The sequence below is a fragment of the Camelus ferus genome, chromosome 18, assembly GCF_009834535.1.
Source record: "Camelus ferus isolate YT-003-E chromosome 18, BCGSAC_Cfer_1.0, whole genome shotgun sequence".
Classification (NCBI taxonomy): Eukaryota; Metazoa; Chordata; class Mammalia; order Artiodactyla; family Camelidae; genus Camelus; species Camelus ferus.
In genome coordinates, this window is record NC_045713.1 from 10,525,674 (window position 1) to 10,546,819 (window position 21,146).

At 48.2% G+C, this 21,146-nt stretch overlaps 1 protein-coding gene across 5 annotated transcripts in view; it reads left to right on the forward strand.

Annotated features, from left to right (window-relative positions):
• The window catches only part of SDK1 (sidekick cell adhesion molecule 1), a 718,389-nt gene that overhangs the window by 557,410 nt on the left and 139,833 nt on the right, over positions 1–21,146 (forward strand). For all 5 annotated transcript variants that reach the window (XM_032459946.1, XM_032459947.1, XM_032459948.1 and 2 more), the window contains exon 17: positions 1,725–1,906. In XM_032459946.1, the coding sequence (XP_032315837.1) occupies positions 1,725–1,906 (182 nt within the window). The remainder of the gene's footprint in view (positions 1–1,724; positions 1,907–21,146) is intronic.

The following is a 21,146-nucleotide window of genomic DNA, read 5'->3' on the forward strand; positions in this document are numbered from 1 at the left end:
GAGAAGGCCTCCTCCCAGCCTCAGTCTTCGGGAACTGCTTTCTTTGCTTTTCCCTGGTATGTGCATTATATAGTGAAATGAGTGCTTCAGAAGTGGTGACGCCCAGCGTGTGTCATGTTGGTAACCCATGGTCCTGGGTACCAGTCACGTGCCAGGTTAATTGGGGCCCAGTGTGGGCATGGAGCCAACATTTACCTGTTTCAAGTGGCTAACGGTCGCAGTGCCGTTTATTTTAAAAGTGTGTTTTGTAGTTGGGGAAATGTCTGGCATGTGGGTTACCGCAGAGCGAGCCTTTCTGCTGTTGTCCACGGCCCGGGGGACAGACCACCAGGCTAGAGGAAGGAACCGAACCCCACCGCCAGTGGCACCCACGCCTGCTCGGTGCAGGCAGGTCAGAGAAGGCCTGCCGACCCAGCAGGGTTGGGGTTGGTGGAAGAGGAAGCGGATGTGGGCTGTTACGTTCACTTTCGTCTTTGCCCGTCACAAGGGACACTGTCCGTCCAGCGCCCGGCGCCGGGCACACTGCAGGTGGGAGGCCGGGGAGGCCTGGGCGTCTGTGCTGCTCACAGGTTGCCTGCTGACGATCGTTTATTTTCCTGCCCAACAGGCCTTCCCGCATATAAGGGGTCTGTAGCAGGAAGGGGTAAAAGCTCAGAAAACCCTGATTTTCACGAAGAACCTTTCCTGCCGTGTTCGTACCTCCCGGTGCATTTCCAGCCAGCATTCTCTTTGCAGGGGGGCTGTTTCCCAGTCCAGGCCTGGGTTTCGGGGTCTTTTTCCTTTCCAAGGACGGCAGCCCTGCTGACACCCTGGTCCGTGAGGTGTGGACCGATCGGTCTCCTGCTGCTTCTCTGGTTCTGTCCTCCATCTCCTCCCTTCGCCCCGGCACACAGAGCTGCGTCTTCCCGAGGCAAGAGCCAGTTTTAGGTAGAAATGGGATGCTTCAGGGAGCGGCATGATGACTGAGGAGATGGCTCCCAGTGCACAAGCCCTGCACTTTACCAGGGAACCGAGGAACTTCTCCAAATGAGATCATGGAAAACGTCCGCTCCTCAGAATAACGGGACGGAAGTCCTTTCGTTGTACGAGTAACGATTTCCCAGCTGATACATTTCCTGTGTCCAGAGCCGTGTGTAACTGTTTTAAATAAATACAACTTTAAATCTCTGCCATTATTACACCACAGAGCATACCACACTGCGCTTTCAGAGGTCCCCTAAAAAGCAGTTCGTCACGCTCAGCGTGGGATTGGTCTTTTAGGAGTATGAACACCTTTTAAAGCCACTCCTAACGCCGGGACTGCATGAACAAATGCAGCTGGGAGCTCGCCCCACGGAGACCGAGAGGCCGTGTGCTTGCTTCTCTGCCACATTTCACAGTCACAGGAGGAAGGGACCGCGCCCCCTGATTTACAGCGACACCCCGGCAGAAGCCACATCTGGAGTTTTGGTGCTGCGTCACCGTACTCCCCGGATAACTTAGACTTAAAAAGCTATCATTTCCCCTGAACCTTAACAGTTGAAACGTCAGTTCTGCCGGGCCCCACGCTCAGCACCACGGTGAGATTAGATTACACCTCTTGTAACAGTTGATGTAGACGGAGTGGTGTCTGGGGCTGACCTCTCAGCTTTCCTTTTATTACTTCCGTTTTCCTCTGACCACGTTTGGTGACTTTGGGTAAAGCCAGGTCCTGGCTCAGATCACTTCTCTCCGGTCTGACGCAGGTACCGCCTGGCTGGCCTCCCGGGGACGCACCAGCAGAGGAACATCACCAGCCCGGAGGTCAGCTACTGCCTGGTGACGGAGCTGATCATCTGGACCCAGTATGAGATTCAGGTGGCCGCGTACAACGGGGCGGGCCTGGGCGTCTTCAGCAGAGCGGTGACCGAGTACACCTTACAAGGCGGTAAGCTTGCTCTCCCTAAGGCGGCAGCATCTTCGCTGCGGTGCAGGGTTTGCAGAGTTTGATTGGAGCAGGTTAAAAATTGAGACAGAGGGTTCGGTCCCCTGGGAAGGAAATAGGAGATTAATCACGTATTTAATCTCTCCATTGATTCCAAAACCATCGCAACACTGTAGAAGGAAACATGCTGTTGTAACTGCTTTTTTCTGGTCACTAAGGACAGGACTTTAAGTAGCCTGCTTGTTCTTGAAAAGTTCTGTGGGGTTGAATTCTGTCGATTTTTTTCTAACGGGGTAAGAGTGTGTTTTTCAGTAAAGCTGGCCGTGGAGTCTCGTGTGAAACTGTTGAGTGGTTTTCAAAAGATGAAGATTATTCGAAATAAATTTTGCTGAGTGAGGTAACACAGTCACCGGCCATGGAGTTTGCAGCTTGGTGTTTGCCCCGAGCCCCACTTTGGTTTTCTTTTTCAGTTGCTCAAGCAATTTACTGGATCAAGAGAAACTCCTCCCCACCCCCAGCCTCCCCCCCCAAAAATGACCAGGCAGAACATGGCGAAGACGTGAGGCCCAGCACCGTTATTTTCAGGCTTTCTAGAGCTTTCTACCGATTCAGGAAAGCTTCAGCTTTCTGCTGACTCTTCCAGTGCTTTCTGAAGGAGCTGAGTTTTGGCCCTGGGGAGGGCGGGGCGCTCCGATACATCTTCCACGTCCGCATTTCACTCCTAATGCTCTCAGTGGTGATAGACAGACCCTCCCTCTCTCGACACACGCCCGTGTGCCCACCGCGGCCCAGAGCCTTGCCCGGGGAGGCGCTTCGCGCAGAAACCCTACCACCTGCTTCCACTCAGCAGTCTCACCCTCTCCGGACTCGCAGGTGCGATTTTATTTGCTTAGGCGTTTTTATTGCTACCAGGCCTTGACCTTTGTCAAACGAGGAGGTTTCTAACTGCCCGCCTCTCTCCCCAAGTCAGGCTGGAGCCCTAACGTTCCCTGACACCACACACTGTTATTATCGCCCCTTGCTGATTGGCTGTCTGCTGTCGTCCGTGAGTCCATAAGTCCTCCTGTGCAGATGACGCACAGTCAGCTCCGCGTGCACACGGCCGGGCAGAAACTCTCAGCGTGCAGGATGACCAGGGGGGGCTGCTTATCTGCCAGCGATTCTGGATCACTCTCTGGAAAGTGGAAATAGCTGAAAACCTGGACAGTCAATGTTTGTTTTAATTAGTCTGTTTAATAAAATAACAATCAATTCGGAAACACTTAAAATGACAGCTACTGCTGTTAATGGGCCCCTGTTAGTACTAACCGCATGGGTTCCTGGCGCTATGGGCGCGTGTGCGTTCTGGGCGGGCAGAGGGGAGAGGGACCACGAGGCCACGGAGCTGGGCCTTCATCGCTGGGGAGCCCTGGGCGACGTGACAAAAATGCCGTGTTAGGAGGAGGGACCTGCTGGTGGGCGAGGCCGGCGGGGAGTGAGGATGTGGGCAGTGACCCGGAGACAGGAGAGCGCTTCTGTGACTGAGAAGTGGTGAGCCCCAGTGCCCCTAGCCTGGCGCTGGCAGGGATGAGGGCACAGGGTGGGCTTGGGGGTCCTTTGTGGTTTCTAAAGGGCCCACGTGTACTGGGTCTGGTGAGCCTCCAGCCTGTCCAGCGTGTGGGTGGAGCCCTCGCCCAAAGCCTCCCGTCCGGGGTCAGGGGACGGGGCGGGGGAACTGGGCAGGGACTGGGCGGGCCCCGGCGGGCCCCGGCCCTCACTCGGATTGCCTGCAGCTTTGGGGTAGAGCAGGACACATTGTTTGCCGCCGCTCACGCACTAGGAAGCTGAGTGCTCACCAGCTGAGGTCTGAGGTCGCTTGCTGACCGCCGGAGCAGCACCAGCAGCAGGTCTCCTGAGTCCGAGCCGTGTGTTCTGGGCGCCGTCGGCACCTCTGATGTCACTGGGGCTCCCCGGGAGGTTCCGGCCTGATGGGGCAGCCAGGCTGCCCAGGCTCGTGGGTCTGGATGGCAGCTGGGCTGCTGTCTCTGCCCGGAGCATCTGTGGACGCTTGCCACCAGTGGGTGAGGACCTGACTTCCTCTAGCTCTTTGTGCAGATAAGGCTCCTACTCTCTCTCTTTTTATCTGGTCTTGAGCTGATGCTCCCCTGACTGATGCTCCCCTGACTGATGCTGGGTGTGTGGTTTCCGCATCTGCCGTCAGCCCGGGCAGCGGGGTGGCAGGTGTTGCAGCCCAGGGCCCCGGGCAGGTCTCAGGGGCACCGGGGATGTGCTCACCACTCGCATCCTCGCTCACCCCGGGGCGCTTCTGCTCTGACGACTCAGAGACCCCCCGTTTGTACCTGATGGCCGCTGTGGTCCCCTCCCAACCCGAGCGTGGGCGCGGGAAGCGCGCGTCCCTTTGGGGGATGCAGCCTGTTTCTCTGTGCGGGATGTGACTTCCTGTGTGCTCTGTGTGGTCACTGTGGAACGCGCTCTGTCATTTGATGCTCTGCTTCCAGGCACTGCCTGGGCCCTCGGTCACCACAGAGCTGCTCCAGCTGTGACGGCCCTGACACTTCCCCAGGAAGCACCGCCGCCCTGTCCCTCCTTTGTGTGCGGGACACACCTGAGCCCAGGACAGACCCGATCGGGGGCGAGTCCCTTGCTGACCACGACGTTGGGACCCTGGCCCTAGGGCTAAGCACTTGGCAGGTGCCAGGAGGCTGCATGGCGGGGAAGGCGGCTGGGCGAGTATGAGGGAGCACTGACCACGAGCCTGGCTCTGGAGTGGACAGCTCCGTCAAACGGATCAAAAGCGACCTGCCTAGAAGGTAATACATCTGGAAGAAAAATAGTGAGGAGGACTAACCTAGGGAGCCAGGAGCCAGGACTAACCTAAGGAGACAAAGAGGGGGCTGGCGTGCTTGTGAGACGTCTGTGCACACACACGTGCACACACACGCACACACATACACACCCACACACCCTTCTGTGCCCGTGGCCCTTTCCCAGAGTCCGTAAGGCCTGACTCTTACTATTTACTACTCATCTGCCTTCAAGAAACGCATGAGCTTTCCCGAGCCTCTGCTTTTCCCGTCTGTGAAGCGGTGACGCTGCTGCCTGTCCCGCTGCCTCTGGGGCAGCTGTGAGGAGAGAGAGGCGGGACGCGTGGAAAGGCCCTGGAAATGCTGTGACCCGACTCCCTGCAGCCTGTAGTCCTCCTGCTCGGACGGTGACCAGTATCTCCTGGGGCATTTAAATGTTTCCATCGTGAGACAGAAAGAAATTTGGAGTCAGCTTCTCTGCTAATAGTAAAATCAAGAACACAGACATTCGGGAATTGATGTGAGTGCCTACTGTGTGCTCGGTGCTGTGCAAGGGGCCCCGGCACTGAGAGTGGAGGGGACGCCGGTCACAAAGTCACACCGGGGGACTGGCAGCCCTGCCCGGAGCAGAGACTAACCCTGGTGCAGCCAGGGCGAGGGCTGGAGCCACATCTGACCTCACTCCTGGGTGGCTGCTCCCCGCTCCCCCACAGCATAGGCACTGGTGACGTGCTTCAAAGGCTCGCCAGTCAGGACGCTCGAGGAACATGCTATCAACGTGAAGCCACCTTTGAAAGGGTTGTTCTTGGGCTCTGCGTGGTGGGACCGCATCAGGGGAGTGAGTGTGCAGCCGTCTGTATTGGTTGGGAATGGAGGAGCCCAGTTGCTAGAAACAGACCCCAAATAACAGTAGCTTAAAGGAAATGGAGGTGTGTTTTTAATCCTTCTCACACCAGAGTGGGCAGTGGGCTCTGTGGAGTCCTAGAGGTAGCTCCTTGGTCACCAGCACATCAAGCTCCTCCTTTTTGCTTTGCCATCTCTACATTTGCCTCGTGGGCACAAGCTGACTACTGTGGTACCAGCCATCACGTCTACATTCTAGAAGGAGGAAGGCACAGATACGCCTTGAGGCCAAGTAACCTAGGGTGCCCGCCTTTGAAGGACTTCCTTGGAATTCCCATCTGCTGCTGACTTATGCTTACCATTCATGGGCTGTCTGTGCCAGAGAGCTGGACACCCATGTGTCCTTCATTAAGGAAGGAAGGGGGAAAGGGCAGTGGATGGCGGCTGGCAGTCTCTGCCCCACCTGGGACAGTGGCTCCTGCCAAGGGTTAGACCCAGAGGATGTATAATTTCTAGATATAAACCTGTGACAGCCCGTCTCATGGCTGCCCAGACAGAGTGCCTCACAGTCCTCCACAATCAGCCACAGCTGCAAACCACACCTGCCCTGGACCCCTCGGCCGCAGACTCCACTCTCGGCAACTCTGCTCGGGCCACTGCTGGCTGTGTTTTCCACCGGGACCCTTCTCGGGGCCCTTGGCGTGTCCCAGGGCCACTAGCAGCCAGTGCTGAGAAGCCTGGGGGGCTGAGCCAGTCCTGGAAGCTGAAAAGGGAGTCATTAAAATGCTTGTATATTAAAGGGAACAGGAATGACTCCTAGGGTTCGTTTTTTGTCAGCCTAATTTGGGAAGTTATTGGAATGAATGTAAACATAATTCTGGAGTCAATGAGGAGACTGAGGAGGAGCCGGGAGGACTCAGCCTCAGAAGACTGAAGCTTCTGTCTGGCCAGCCGAATTTTCCTTCCCCCCTTAGCCTGGATCCAGGGGGGAGGGAGACGTAACTTGTCTTGACTTGGGTAAGGCTCCTCTAGAGAAGGTCTGGGGAGCCGGGGGAGCCGGTGCGGCTGCTGCTCGTGGGCAGGGAGCGCGGTGCACAGGCACCTCCAGGAGGGCTTCTGAATGACGCAGTGTCGGCCCCGGGAAGGACTGCGGGCACGCAGGCTGCTCTCGCGGGTGCCAGCCAGCAGCAGGAACGCAGGGACGAGGGGACCACAAAGCTGGTGCCCCAGGAAGGAAGCGTCCTCCAGCTCCTGCAGCCCACGTTTTTGGTCTCAAATGCACCTCCATCAAGGCAGCTCCTGAAGGAAGATGAGCACATTATTCCACCTTGATCCCCGAGGTGATCTGAACCCACATCCACCTGCCACACACCCTGTGTTTCTTTTCAGCCCCGTTTATCACTGAGATGTGTTAAACCCCTGGTGCATCTGCTCCGGCTCCCTGCAGTTCTCAGCGTGACGAGTGCCTGGACCCGCAGCAGTTATTTAGCCCAGACTTCCTCAGCTCCCCAGCGTTTCATACCCCGCTCACCCCCCATCCCTCAGGGCCTTGCCCACCAGTCCCATTTAATAGGTTTTGTGAACCCAGCCTTGTGACCTTTTCTGCTCTAGGATTTTAAAATGTGACAGATGCACTTACACATCAAGCGGCAGAACTGGAACACAGCTCCAGCCAAGGGAGCGCTCCAGGGGCCGCGGGGGGACGTGTCCCTCGCCACAGCAGCCGGGGCTGGAGGTTCCAGCGGACGTGGGGCCCACTTGTCAGATCTCCACTGCGATTACCCAGAATGAAATGGAAAACAGCTTACTGGAGAATTCTTTCAAACCGCTTCCAGAAATCAGTATGTTTTGGGTTTCAAGTGGAAAAAGCTATCGAATGTAAGTTCTGCATACATGAACGCCCAGGGTAATTACCAGCATTTTTCTCACTGCCAGCGTCCACTTCAGCAACTTTCTAACCACCTGGCGCAGGAGGGAGGGACGGGACTGTAGTCGATGAAGCAACCAGTGCTTCAAGTTTGATGCTGATGCCGGGTTCGGTTCCCAGTCAATTTTTGTTGAAAATTGTTCAGCTAACAGTGAAAGACACGTGAAAAAGTAACGTCCCCCCGCGGTTCTCAGTGAACCTGAGTGTGGGCTCCTATGCACCGTGAGGTATGGGGTGTAATAGGGGAGGGTTCTGTCCTCAGAGGAGCCAGCGCAGATTAGCAAACATCTCTCCCTTCTAAAATGTGCCCATTAAGATACAGCTATGTTCAATTTCTTTTAATAACATAAAATGGAAAGGAATCTGAAAAGAAAGAAATATATATATGTATATGTATAACTGAACGCTTTGGTGTACACCTGAAACTAATATTGCAAATCAACTACACTTCAATAAAAAAATTTTTTTAAGTTTTAACACCCCCCCCGCAAAAAAAGATGCAGCCATGGGGGGAGGGTATAGCTCAGTGTTAGAGCACGTGCTTAGCATGCACAAGGTCCTGGATTTTAGTAAATAAATAAACCTAGCTCCCCCACCCTGAAAAAAAAAGGAAAAAAATTTTAAAAGATGCAGATGTCGGTTTTCTTATAAAGGGTCCAAAGACAAATGATACTATAAATCATCATTTTGAGCACACCAAAGTTTTACTCTTCCCAGTTTTATTTATCACGTTTCTTCTTAACTGGTATTTTTGTGTCATAATGATTTATTCTGGTTTCAGAGCATTACCTTCTAATGAAAGGGAAATATTTATTGTTTAAAGAGAAATGGAAAAAAAAAAAAAAAAAAACCTTTGGTTATCCACATTTCCGAAAACTCAGTAAAAGCCCCCGAAGGTTCACTTGGGGTTTGAAAGGTTTTCTAGAGCGAGGAGTGTAAGCGAAGCCTCTGCTTGCGGGCTGTGTTCTCACCTCGTCTTGGGAAGTTCTCAGTGTGGCAGATGACGCCCGAAAGATGTGCTTCTCGACCCGTAAGACTTCCTTCTGGACCTCAGGGTGCACCTGCGGAGCAGGATCGCGTGTGATGCTGCCAGCACCACCTCAGGCGCTGCGTGGGCACTGACCCCCAGGTGCGGGGGCTCTCCGTTAGGCGTGGGCTCCGTTGCCGTCTGCCGCTCAGCCCCTGCCGGGGGACGGCTGAGTCCCAGCCCCTGATCTGCGCCGGGAAAGGCTGGGCGAGACTTCGCCCCTCAGCTGCCGCTGGAGACGCCCGGACGAGTCAGACCCACCTGAAACGACGGGCCGGCACGCTCCCCACAGCCTGGGGGCGCTTGGAGGGCAGGGGCCACTCTGATCTGCCTCATTCATAGCTGCATCCCCATCCAAGCACAGCGCCTGGCGCGTCAGCGAACACAGCGTAAGTCGATGTCCGTCTCCGCTTCCCGCGCCACGCGCGCGGGCTCCCCGGCTCTGCCGACGCCCGGCCGCCTCTCCCGGGCCTCCTCCTCGTCCCTTGGCTCTCAGGAAAGCCAGGCGCCTGCCTGCCTCGCCCCACGCTGTACCTGCCCAACTAAAAGCCGGCCCCAGATGCTTTCGCCTCGATGCCTGGCACATAGAGAACTGGGAAAAATAAGTTCAGAAGGGGACGCACAAAGCTTTTTAAGTGGTAAGATAGTTTCTTATGCAGGCTGTTTGAGAAAGATTATTTGTCCCAGATTTGTTATCCGAATTAGAGATGTCTGATGCAGTGAGAACATTCAGCTAAATCGAAACTGCAGGAACCACAGCCACACGGGAATTCGGCCGCAGCCGGCGACAAGCCGGAGGCAGCCACACTGCCCGGCACAAGTTGTGATGTGTCTGTCCACACAGCAAGGTGTCTCCAGTGATCCCTCCACATGATGAGCTGCTTCTCTCCAGCTGGAAGGCATTTCATTCTGTGGGGTCCCCTGGAGAAGTAGATGCCCACAAATTCGGGGTCGAAGCTTCGTCCCTGATACTTGAAATCATGTACTTTTAGGATAGTGAAAAACCAGTGTGTGGTTGTGGGGAAGACGTGGGGGTCCAGGCACCCGTGCACGGTGTGGATTTGCTGGGAGCAGCCATCCTGCCAGCGGGTCCACTCCCAGCGAACGGAAGGCGAGCAGAGGATGAGACACTTTTCTAGGCAGAGGGGACCCTGAGTGTTCACGGGCCAGGCTGCTCACAGCCAGGAAGACCGACCTTGCCCTGGAGGGTGACGAGAGATGAAATGCTATTGCATAAGGCACTGAGGTGTCATGGCTTATCTATGATAGGTAAGATAGCGTTTCTTTTCTATTCTTTTAAATTGAGGTACAGTCGATTTACAATGCTGCGTTAATTTCTGGTGCACAGCATAGTGATTCAGTTATACACACATATATTCCTTTTCATAGTCTTTTTTATTATAGGCCATTACAAGGTATTGAATATAGTTCCCTGTGCTATACCATAGGACCTCGCTGTTTATCTATTTTATATATAGTAGTTTGTATCTACAAACCCTGAACTCCCAATTTATCCCTTCCCACCCCCTTCCCTCTGTGAACCGTAAGTTAGTTTTCTGTGTCTGTGAGTCTGTCTCTGTTTTGTAAATAAGTTCATTTGTGTCTTTTTTTTTTTTTTTTTTGGATTCCACATATGAATGATATTGTGGTAGTTTTCTTTGGCTTACTTCGCTTATTATGACAATCTCCAGGTCCATTCACGTTGCTGCAAATGGCATTATTTTACTCTTTTTTATGGCTGAGTAGTATTCCATTGTATAAATATACCACAACTTCTTTACTCAGTCATCTGTCAACGCACATCTAGGTTGTTTCCATGTCTTGGCTATTGTAAATAGTGCTGCTGTGAACATTGGGGCTCATGTGTCTTTCTGAATTAGAGTTTCTGGATATATGCCCAGGAGTGGGATTGCTGGATGACAGGATATACACCCCATGTAAGATAGTGTTTCTTTACTAGGTATGCCCGAGCAGATTAGAATATAGAAATTGTGTGGGGCAAATATAGTGTCATTCTGTGCTAAACTAACCCAGCTACTTTTACAGCATTATCCGTGGGCTGTTAACATCTTTAGCTTGGATTTGCATCAGTCTGATCTGGGGTATAGTAGGAGGCAGACGTCAATCACTTTCCTACCACAGAGGCTCGGAGGTGCATGCCCCCTGTCCCCTGAGACCCCTGCCGGCATTTCACAGTGGCACATTATTCATTTTATTTGACGTGTCGTCAGTCTCCCAAACACCAGGTAGCTCCATGGTCAGGGCGGGTCTCTCTGGATTAACCACCATTTTAAACTGACTGTGCCGTTTGTGTCCCTTGCAGAGAAGATGAGTTGTGATGATAGACGTGAATTTACTTGGGATGCTACAGATACACTCACAGTCTGCGTAGGACTGTTTGAGGACTTGAACAAAACAGCAGACGTAAAAACAGCTGGTGCCTCTTCAGCTGCAGAGGACGGGTCAGGAGCAGTGCTTGGCCAGCGTCCTCTCAAATCCTGTGTGCTGTAGGCGTAGCAGGAGTCGTTTCTGGAAGGAAAGGTGGCAAAGAGGCCTGTGGGGTCACGTCACTCACTAAGGGTCACTTTTGGTCACTCAGACTGGGCCACATCCTACCAACCTCATTTTTGAGGGGAGAGTTACCGAGTCCATAGGTCCAAATACTGTATTTATTCTGTAGCCTGATTTCCACTCACTCATTCATTTATTAATTCACTCGACAAGCACCCTCGTGGCCAAGATGGGGAAATACAGGTTGAGCGATAAAATAATTAGAGGATTCCTAGGGCTCAGCTCTGCCCGAATCTGCGATTTACCCGGCGGGACACCGCTTGGAGGGTGACTGCGGCTGTGAGACCCACCGTTGTTCTGGGCTCGTCCTGGCCACACATCGCCAGCGACAGGGAGGGAGTGGAGGCAGCGTGGCTGTCAAATACGCAGGTGTCTCAGCTGAGAGGGGAACTCGTATATTCCACCCTGAATCAGAAATGAAGAATAAACTGCTCTGCTGGACTGATGGCTGGAATCCAGTAGAAACATAAAAGGGGTAAGCCAGCCGCCACGTTTACAGACACACAGCCAATCATGTGGCTCGGGGAGGGGACGGGACTCGCCAACGGTTACCATAGAGAGTGGGGAGACTAGCTGAGCGCGGCCCCAGGGAGAGCTGTGACCGTCATCTCTGTCTCCCTTTCGAGATGACGCGTTTCCAGATCCAGGCAGAGCGTAATGCCCTAGGGCCCTGTTTGGCCAGATGCCCCTTGGAGCTTTGAGGTCAGCTCCAGGTGCCTCCCGAGGGGTGGCCGGCCCAGGAGGGCTCTGTAAATCCCCTGTAAAGGAAACAGCCCGGCTGGACACTTCTGTGGTTTCCCAGTGGTCTGACAGGGGCTCGGAACAAGGATCGGCCAACTCAGGAGACAGACGGGCGTCGATGGGCAGTGGCTGCAGAAGGAGAGGCTTCAGTTCAGCATCAGGAGCAGGCTGTGTGGGGTGTGGGGGCGGGCTGCTCGCAGACAGAACGGTGAACCCAGGACCTCGGGGTCGGGTGGGGGTGATGCCGCCTCTCCCGTCTGCAAAACTTACCTGGACGTCGGCAATACGGCTGTTTGTATGGTCCTTGCCTCTGTGAAGCTTCGCAGAAGAAGCATTCTTGACCCAAACCCTGGTTATTATAACTGCATAGAACAGAACCATGAATCTGGGTGGACCGTATGTGTTTGAGAGCCTGTCCCCGCCAGCGTCTTCCCGGCAATTCTTGCGGAAAGATTTGGTACACGAACTGACTCCTCCCTACCGTCCTCCACCAGGAAATCCTTGCTGACCTTCACTGCAGCGCTGACGACCTGGAACTGTAAATGTCTGCTTCCCTCACTAGACCCTGAGCTCCTGAAGGCAGGGACCTTGACCTTAGATTCATTTCATAAAGACAGTGAAAGGGCTGGTTTGGTAGCGGTAGGCCACCGCATGTTGTACATGTGTGTGTAAACGTATCCATGCACACAGGCGTGCACCTGTATGCACATACACACGTGTACACACATACACGTGCGTGTGTGCACATACGTACATGTATATACATACACATATCCACATGCATACACATCAGCATGTCATGACCAGACATACAGTTGGCTTCTCTGTATGTAAATGAAAATCTGAGGCCAAAGTAAGAAGTCTTATAAACTGAACTAGTGCATGTGACCGTGTCATCAGTTTGTAACCTCACATCACAGAGTTTCTAGGGAGGGAGAAGGAATAAAAGTTTACCAGCTAATTGCAGTATTGCTCAGAGTAGAGAACCAGTAGTTTGTACCCCAAAAAATGAGAAAACTTAGGTCTGTATAACCATATTAATGTGTGTGTGTATATATATGAACATTTGAGAAAAATGCAAACCTTCTTAATTGACAAAACATATCAAAAACAGAGAAAATAAAGCAGAGCCCACGGTGAGGCACACTTGCAGGTACACACACATTCACGCAGAGGCTGGCAACAGGCACACGCGTTGTCATAACATACTTGTAACTCGTATGCATCTATGCAATATGACAGAACCGAAGCCAAATTTATTGCTGGTATCATGTACTGGACTTAACTAGCCTATAAAAATAGAAAGATTTCCAGATGGGCTAGCAAAGCAAAATCTAACTCCAGACTGTAAATAAGAGATACCTAAAAGGGAGAGATTGAGACAGGCGAGAAGAAAAGGATGGACCAAAGACACACACATACAAATACAAAGAGAGCAGGGCTCATAATCTTGATATCTGACCAATAGAACCTCTCTATATACAGAAATTCTAAAAAGACAGAGTATTTTATAACACTAAAAACTACAATTTGCAGTGAAGAAGTAACAATCATTTATGTACCTCGGAACACAGCATCACCTTAAATGCAAATAATAGGAGATGCAAAGAAAAAAGAGGGACAGTAATAAAAGGAGACTTTAATATGCCTTCCTGAATCCAAGACAGATGTAGACAAAGTGCAAAGTCAGTAAATACCTACGTGCACAATGAATAAGGTAGAACTTATACACCAGCTCTGAACCCTGGTCATAGAAAATACACCTTCTTTACAAGTGCACAGGGAAGATTGATGAAAACGGATCATGTCTTAGGTCATAAAAAAATCCCAAACAATTCCAAAGAATGTAAAGGTTGCATCAAATAAAAAAAGTTGCGAACTAATTTCACTTTCCGAAGATTGATGCAAAAATGCTAAAAAATAATCAAATAAAATTCAACAGCATATGAAAAAATAGTTGGTCATATCCAAGTGGGGTTTATTCCAAAAATGCAGTTTAGATATCTGCCAATATTCAACACTCATCCCTGGTAAAAATATATAACAAAATAGGAATTTATCGACATTTACTCAATAAGGCAAACGCTGTATGTCCCTCAGCCCCTGAGTCTGTTTTCTCAGTTGACTTACTGGGGAGGCACTGCAGGAACCACAGGCAGGCTGCGCATTGTCTCTGTCCTGGTGCAGTGGGGTGTTCGCCAGAGTGGACAGGAGGAGGCACCTAAGGGCACAAGGGCTGAAAAGGAAGGAGTAAAACTCTCTACCTGCAGATAGTAAGATTTAATATCTGGAAACTCCAAAAGACCCAGTGGAGAAACTGCTGTAAACAGTAAGACGATTTATCAAAGTAGCAAGTTACAAAATCAGCATATACACACACCAGACCTCACAAGTACACGCAAAACACTCCTGAAAGTTAGAATCAGAGAGAAGATCCCACCTACAACAGCAAAGTAACATTAGATTGGAAAAGGTAAGAAAAAAGAAAAGAAAAGAAAAGAAAAGAAAAAGAAAGAAAACAGGGGATCATCTTAGCAAGAAATGGCCAAAACCTATGAAGAAAACCACAAACGTTCCTGACAGTCACAAAAGTTGACATAAACAAATGGATAGACGTACTGTGTTCTTGAGTAAGAAGACGTCATCACAGTGATGTTAGTGCTCCCTGTGTTAATTTACAAATGTCACATGACCACAATGAGAACAACATCAGAATTTTTTTCCTGGAGCTAGAAAAGTTGATTTTAAAACTTTATTCAGGAGAAAGTGAGCAAGAATAGCCAGGAGAATCCTGAAAAGCAGTGAGGGCGAGTTGATCCTTTAGGTATTAGAACACATCATAAAGCTGTGTAACTACAACAGGTATTGGTGCATGAACAGATGCGTGAACAGAATAGAAAATCCAGAAACGGACCAATTCCTTATAGAGATTCAGCTTACAGTAAAGGCGACATCTCAAAAGGACTGTACAAAGACAGACCTTTGACAGGTGGTATTGAAATATGGAAAAATAGAAACATGTGCAAGGATGCGTTCCAAATGGACCAGAGACACCAATATCAAAAAAACCTGAAACCACAGAACTACTAGAAGAAAACATCAGTAGATTCCCTTATGACCTGGAAATGGTAAAACTTCTCTAACTACGAGTCCAAATCTAGATGCAATAAATGAAAAGACTGATAAATTTAACTACATAAAAAATTTTACTGGCTAGAATATTCTGTATGCAAAAAAAAAAAAAAGAAAGAAAGAAATACAATAATTAAAGGGAAAAAGATAAATGGCAAACTGGGGGAAATATTTGCAAGTCATGTCCCAGACAAATGGTCAATAGTTTTATATTTAGAGCTAAAAGAGAGAAGAAAGAGACCAAAAACCAAAAGAAAAAGGGCAAGAAATAAGAGAATTAACAGAAGTTCACATGGCCCTTAACCCCATGAAAAATTTTGCCCATAACAAGAGAAATTCAAAGGGAAGCCAGGTGGAGACACCATTTCTCACCTGTCATTCTGGTAAATAATTTGAGAACTTGACAATCCTCTGTGATAAAGCCTGAAACAGATTATCCTATTTATTGCTACCAGGAAGGCACCACCATGCAACCAGTAGTTAATTCAATCAGCACGCGTGAACGGAAGCTTCAGTAGTGGGGGAAGGTTTAAGGGACAGGGTGATCAAAGCGGTATATGGCCTGGACTGGTTCCCGTTGCTGCACAGGACGTTAAGGGGGAGATAGGATTGTAGTGGGCTGGGAGGCAGTGATGTAGCAACAGCGATGTCCTGGTTTCCACCGCTGTACTGTGCTTAAGTGGTGAGCATCTTTGCTTCCAGGAATTGTACGTGACCATATTTAGGGGTGATGGGGCTTATGTTGGTAGCTGACTCTCAAACAGTTTTGAAAAAAACCTTGTATAATTTCAGATTCTTTATAAGTTGGAAATATTTTTAAATGAAACTTATCTTTAGCATTTAAAAATGTTTCTAACTCTTATTTAAAACAAAAACTGATGCAACTTCTAATGCCAGTCCCAAGCTGAGGTGTACACCCTCTGACACACCAACTCCCCTTGTAGAAATTTATTCCAAGGATACACCTGCAAACAGGAGGAAAGACGTGTACAAGACTGTTCACTGCAGCACTATTTGTGACCCCATGTTTGGAACCTACCAAAATGCCCATCGTTACGACACTGGTGGAATAAACTCCAGTGCATCCACACAGTGGACAACATGCAGCTAGGAAAAAAAAAGAAATATTTCTAGGGAAAAGGAGGGGAGAGAAATAGAAATTAGGCTTTTCATTGATTTTGAAACCATGTAAATATATTTTATCTATTCATAAAACCAAACTGTTTGAAAACATTTATAAAAGAAATTCTAAAAAACTGAAGGCAAAATGAAACAAATGAACACAGCTGTATATTGAGTTGGTGGCTTAGCTAAATGGAAACCAATTATTTCAAGTAACTTTAAAATGTGATCTTTGATTGTCCATCCCTAGCACAAAGCCAAACCCCCAAACTAGGGGGAGAACAGGTCCCAAACTGCTTTCAGCTGTCATGTTGGTGGCAGTCGTGGTGGGTTTGGAGGCACAGTTATGTGAGTTTTGTGAGATAAAGCAAGGAAGTACCGTGTGGATGACCTTGGGGACTGAAATTTTTGGCTAAGTTGAAACCCTGAGTTGGAATCAGTAGTATGATGAGAGAAAGATTTTTTTCGTAAAAAAGAATTTCTTGTAAAACAGCCTAGAAATAAGAATCAATCCAGTAGCATCGAGCTTTCCAGTAACCAGGAAAGTAAAAGGTCAGGAGAGGGTGATGTGTCAGGTCTAGTCATTGCCTCAAAGCACAGCCTTTCAAACGCCAGTGAGGGCTCGTCTGAAAGACGCCTGTGCCAGCCTGGAGGGGCTCCCACTCGTCAAAAATGGGGAAACACGGAAATCAGTAATACTAAACGCCAATGAATTCAAACATTCCAAATACATTTCAGCCCATGGATTCATAATAGTATGTATTTTAAAAGCCTCCTTGGTCATCTCTGGAAAATGCTAGGGAAACTATTAAGTACTGAATTTGTATAAAACTTTCCCATCAAAAATCTCAAGATTTCCAGTGAGAAACTTGACCTTGTTGGGTGAACGTAACTTATTCAGTATCTGGTTTTATTCTTGAGATGTCACAATTCAGATACCGTCGAGATGTTTGATGATGACTCCTCAGATGTCTGACAGTAACCGCTGGTGAGGAAGGGTTTGCGCAAGTGGCGGTCACAGCGCCTGAGTAGCATTTATTGCTTTCTCCCCTAGTGGAGAGAAACGTCTTTCTTGCCATTAACCAGGATGTAGATAATTCAACCTCTTTAAATTGTACTTTAAGGATGCGGTGTTTCTTGAGGCTAAGAGTTCTTCCTTTTATTTCTTTGACAAATGTAATGTCAAACAGTTTTTGTGATAATGGATTTGGAATCTGATCAAATGTTTTTCACATCAAGTATTTAAAAATAACGGGCATTTCTCTATATCTACACAGATACTGCTGCCAGTCTTAATAACTTCCCTTTAGAGTTTAAACACCGACTCCTTTAGAATTATAAAACTGATTATGTATCACTCGTGAACAATTTTTAGCTCTGTAGGAAAGCTGAATTTTTGCTTTGAATCTGTACATTTTACATATGCGTGTTAGTATGCATTCACAGGGTCTGGGAAGTTCTCTGTCGTGTCCGTCCAGGTGCTGAAAGTGTCAGTTAAGTAAGCCATTTTTGGTGCCAATCACTTTTCCTTCAAGAAACCTTCATGGTGAGACCCATTCACCAAAAAAACTAACAACAGTGATAATAATGCTTTGTTCAGTTCACACTCTTGCAAAACTCTTCTTCTGGACAGCTGATAGACTTCAGTTTGAAATTGAAATAGGAGATCAGAAAGTTCCATTTTTGAGTAACACAGTTAGAAGACGAACAGTGGTGTGTCAGACGACCCGGAGACAGGCCTGGTCCAGACCCTTCCATCAGAATGTCTCCATCGCGGGTTGACGGGTCCTGGGGTGTAGCATCAGCCTGAATCCTTCGGAAGAAACCCTTCTGTCACAAGTGGTGTTCTGGCTCCGCTGCTTTAACAAAGCAAAAACCAGACAGGGCTGTGGTGTCTTGGATTTTATTAGATTTACCATCTGACAAAGTCATTTAATGAGGAGTTCAGGCGTACAGGCCCCCATTACAGAGAACTCTGTGAATAAACAGTGGAGTTCTTGAATCTCAGGCTTTTCAGATTGAATTTTGCCATAAAATCTTTTTTTATCCTTTGCATTTTTTAAGGTTAACTATAGTTGACTTACAATATTGTGTCGGTTTCAGGTGTACAACTTCAGATTCTCTTCCATGACAGGTTCTTTTACAAGATACTGAATATAGTTCCCTGTGCTGTACGGTAAACCCTTGTTGTTTATTTTGTGTATATAGTACTTTGTATCTGCCAGTCCCAAACCCCTAATTTATCCCTCCCTTTCCCCTTCCCCTTTTGGTAAGCATAAGTTTGTTTTCTATGTCTGTGAGTTTGTTTCTGTTTTGTAAATAAGTTGATCTGTATTTTTTTTTAGATTCCACATACAAGTGATATCATACAATATTTGTCTTTCTCTCTCTGATCCAGTTCACTTAGTCTGATGATCTCTAGGTCCATCCATGTTGCTGCAAATAGCAATATTTTATTCTTCTTATGGCTGAGTAATATTCCATTGTATATATATGTACCACATCGTTTTTATCCGTCATCTGTTGATGGACATTTAAGTGGCTTCTGTGTCTTGGTTGTTGTGAATAGTGCTGCTGTGAACATTGGGGTGCAGGTGTCTTGTCAAACGACTTTTCATCTTTTCTGGATAGATGCCCAGGAGTGGGATTGCTGGATCATATAGTAGCTCTATTTTTAGTTTTTTTTAAGGACTCTCCAGACTGTTTTCCACAGTGGCTGCACCAATTTACATTCCCACCAACAGTGTTGGAAGGTTCCCTTTTCTCCACACCCTCTCCAGCACTTATTATTTGTAGACTTTTTGATGATGGCCATTCTGACCTCTGGAGGTGCTATCTCATTGTGGTTTTGATTTGCATTTCTCTAATAATTAGTGATGTTGAGCATCTTTTCATGTACCTGTTGGCCATCTGTATGTCTTCTCTGGAGAAATGTCTATTTAGGTCTTCTGCCCATTTTTTGATTATGTTGTTTGGATTTTTTTATATTGAGTTGTATGAGCTGTCTGTATGTTTTGGAAATTAAGCCTTTGTCAGTCACATCATTTGCAAATATTCCCTCCCAGTCCTCAGGTTGTCTTTTTGTTTTGTTTATGATTTCCTCTGCTGTGCAGAAGTTTATACATTTGATTGGGTCCCATTAGTTTATTTTTGCTTTTATTTCTTTTGTCTTGGGAGACTGATCTAAGAAAATACTACCACGATTTATGTCCAAGAATGTTTTGCCTACGTTCTCTTCTAGGAGTTTTATGATGTCTTGTCTTATATTTAAGTCTTTAAGCCAGTTTGGGTTTATTTTTGTACATGGTGTGAGGGAGTGTTCTAACTTCATTAACTTACATGTGGCCGTCCAGCTTTCCCAGCACCACTTGCCAAAAAGACTGTCTTTTCTCCATCATATATTCTTGCCTCCTTTGAAGATTAATTGACCGTAGGTGCGTGGGTTTATTTCTGGGTGCTCTATTCTGTTCCATTGATCCGTATGTCGGTTTTTGTGCCACTACCACACTATTTTGATGACTGTAGCTTTGTAGTATTGTCTGAAGTCTAGGAGGGTTATGCCTTCAACTTTGTTCTTTTTCCCAAGAATTGCTTTGGCAATTCTGGGTGTTTGTGTTTCCATTTACATTTTAGGATTTTTTTTTCTAATTCTGTGAGTAATGTCCTGGGTAATTTGATAGGGGTAACATTAAATGGGTGTATTGCCTTGGGCTGTATGGCTATTTTAACAATATTAATTCTTCCAATCCAGGTCTTTATACCTTTCTGTCAGCACTGGCATATGAAACATAATAAATTTGTCCTCCTATATCTCATTTACTCCCAGCGTCCATTTAGCAGCTTGTGTGGCGTGGGGTGCACTGCAGTGCCCCATCCGATCAGTTCCTCTGGGTGGCACGCCATCTCCAGTGCCAGCGTCTGCCCCTCCTGGCACTGCTGCTGCCAAGGGGAGCTGCCCCTCCCAAGGGAGCCCTCCCACGGGTCAGCCTGTAACTGATGGCCGGCGGCTGCTGGGGGCACAGAAAGCCTCAGCCCCCTGGCCTCAGTTTAGGACAGCCCAAAGGGGCATCCCTGCTCAGGGACTGGCTGTGGGGTCAGCGCGGCCTTACTGGCAGCTCTCTGCTGCCCTGTCCCGGCCTCCTCTCTTGCCTGCAGGTATGTCTCCTGAGCCCCGTACAGCTTCTGCAGGAAGCTCTCCGCGGCCAGAGTCTGCTTCCAGGCACTCGGTCTAGGACAGGTGTGTTTTTTGCAATGTAACGTTCTAAGCATTTCTTTTGAGGGATCAAACTCAACTATGTACCAAGTCCAGTTACTAACATTAGTAGCCATCAGTCAGCAATGGAAGCTTTTCTGATTTCATAATCTTCCGGACTGTGTGTCTCTGGGTCATCTGACATGTCACCTGTGTGGCGTCTAATGGCATCCTTCAGAAGTGGTACCTTGCCTGTTTCCTGTCCTTCACTGGTTTCAGACACGTGGCTGACAGTTTCCACACAGCCTGGTAAGATGAGGGAGTCTGCAGTTGCAGGAGTTTAGACTCCAGCTGTTAAATGCAGGACATTTTAACTAGCTCCTTGGACTCAGTCGATATAGTTGTAACCAAACTCATAAATTCCTGTCCTTCTAATTTTGTGCCTGCAGACAAGTTTCCCAGTTCTTATCTTTTTGTGTAAGATCCATGCTTTGTGGAAAGGTGTTGGTATTACTTACTTGGCATCATCGCTTCATGTGATCCTTTTTCCATCAAATACCAAATTTAGGCTGAAGAAGATGATTGGGACACACAAATCTGCATCCTCACCATCCTTAGTATGTTCCCTGGTTAGAAATGTTTCTGCTCTTCCGACTTAGGGTACCTGGTGATGTTCCTCTAAGCACAAGTTGTTCGTTATGGTGGGGAAATGTGTCTTTATGCATATAAAATACTATTAATTCTATTGACAGATAATTTTAATAAATATTTATGTATTTAAATATAAAGTACAGTAAAGTGGACTGATGTATATACTGACTTCAAAAGTCAACTTTTCTAAAAGTTATGTTTGCACAGATTCTTAAAGTTTTCAAATAAATCAG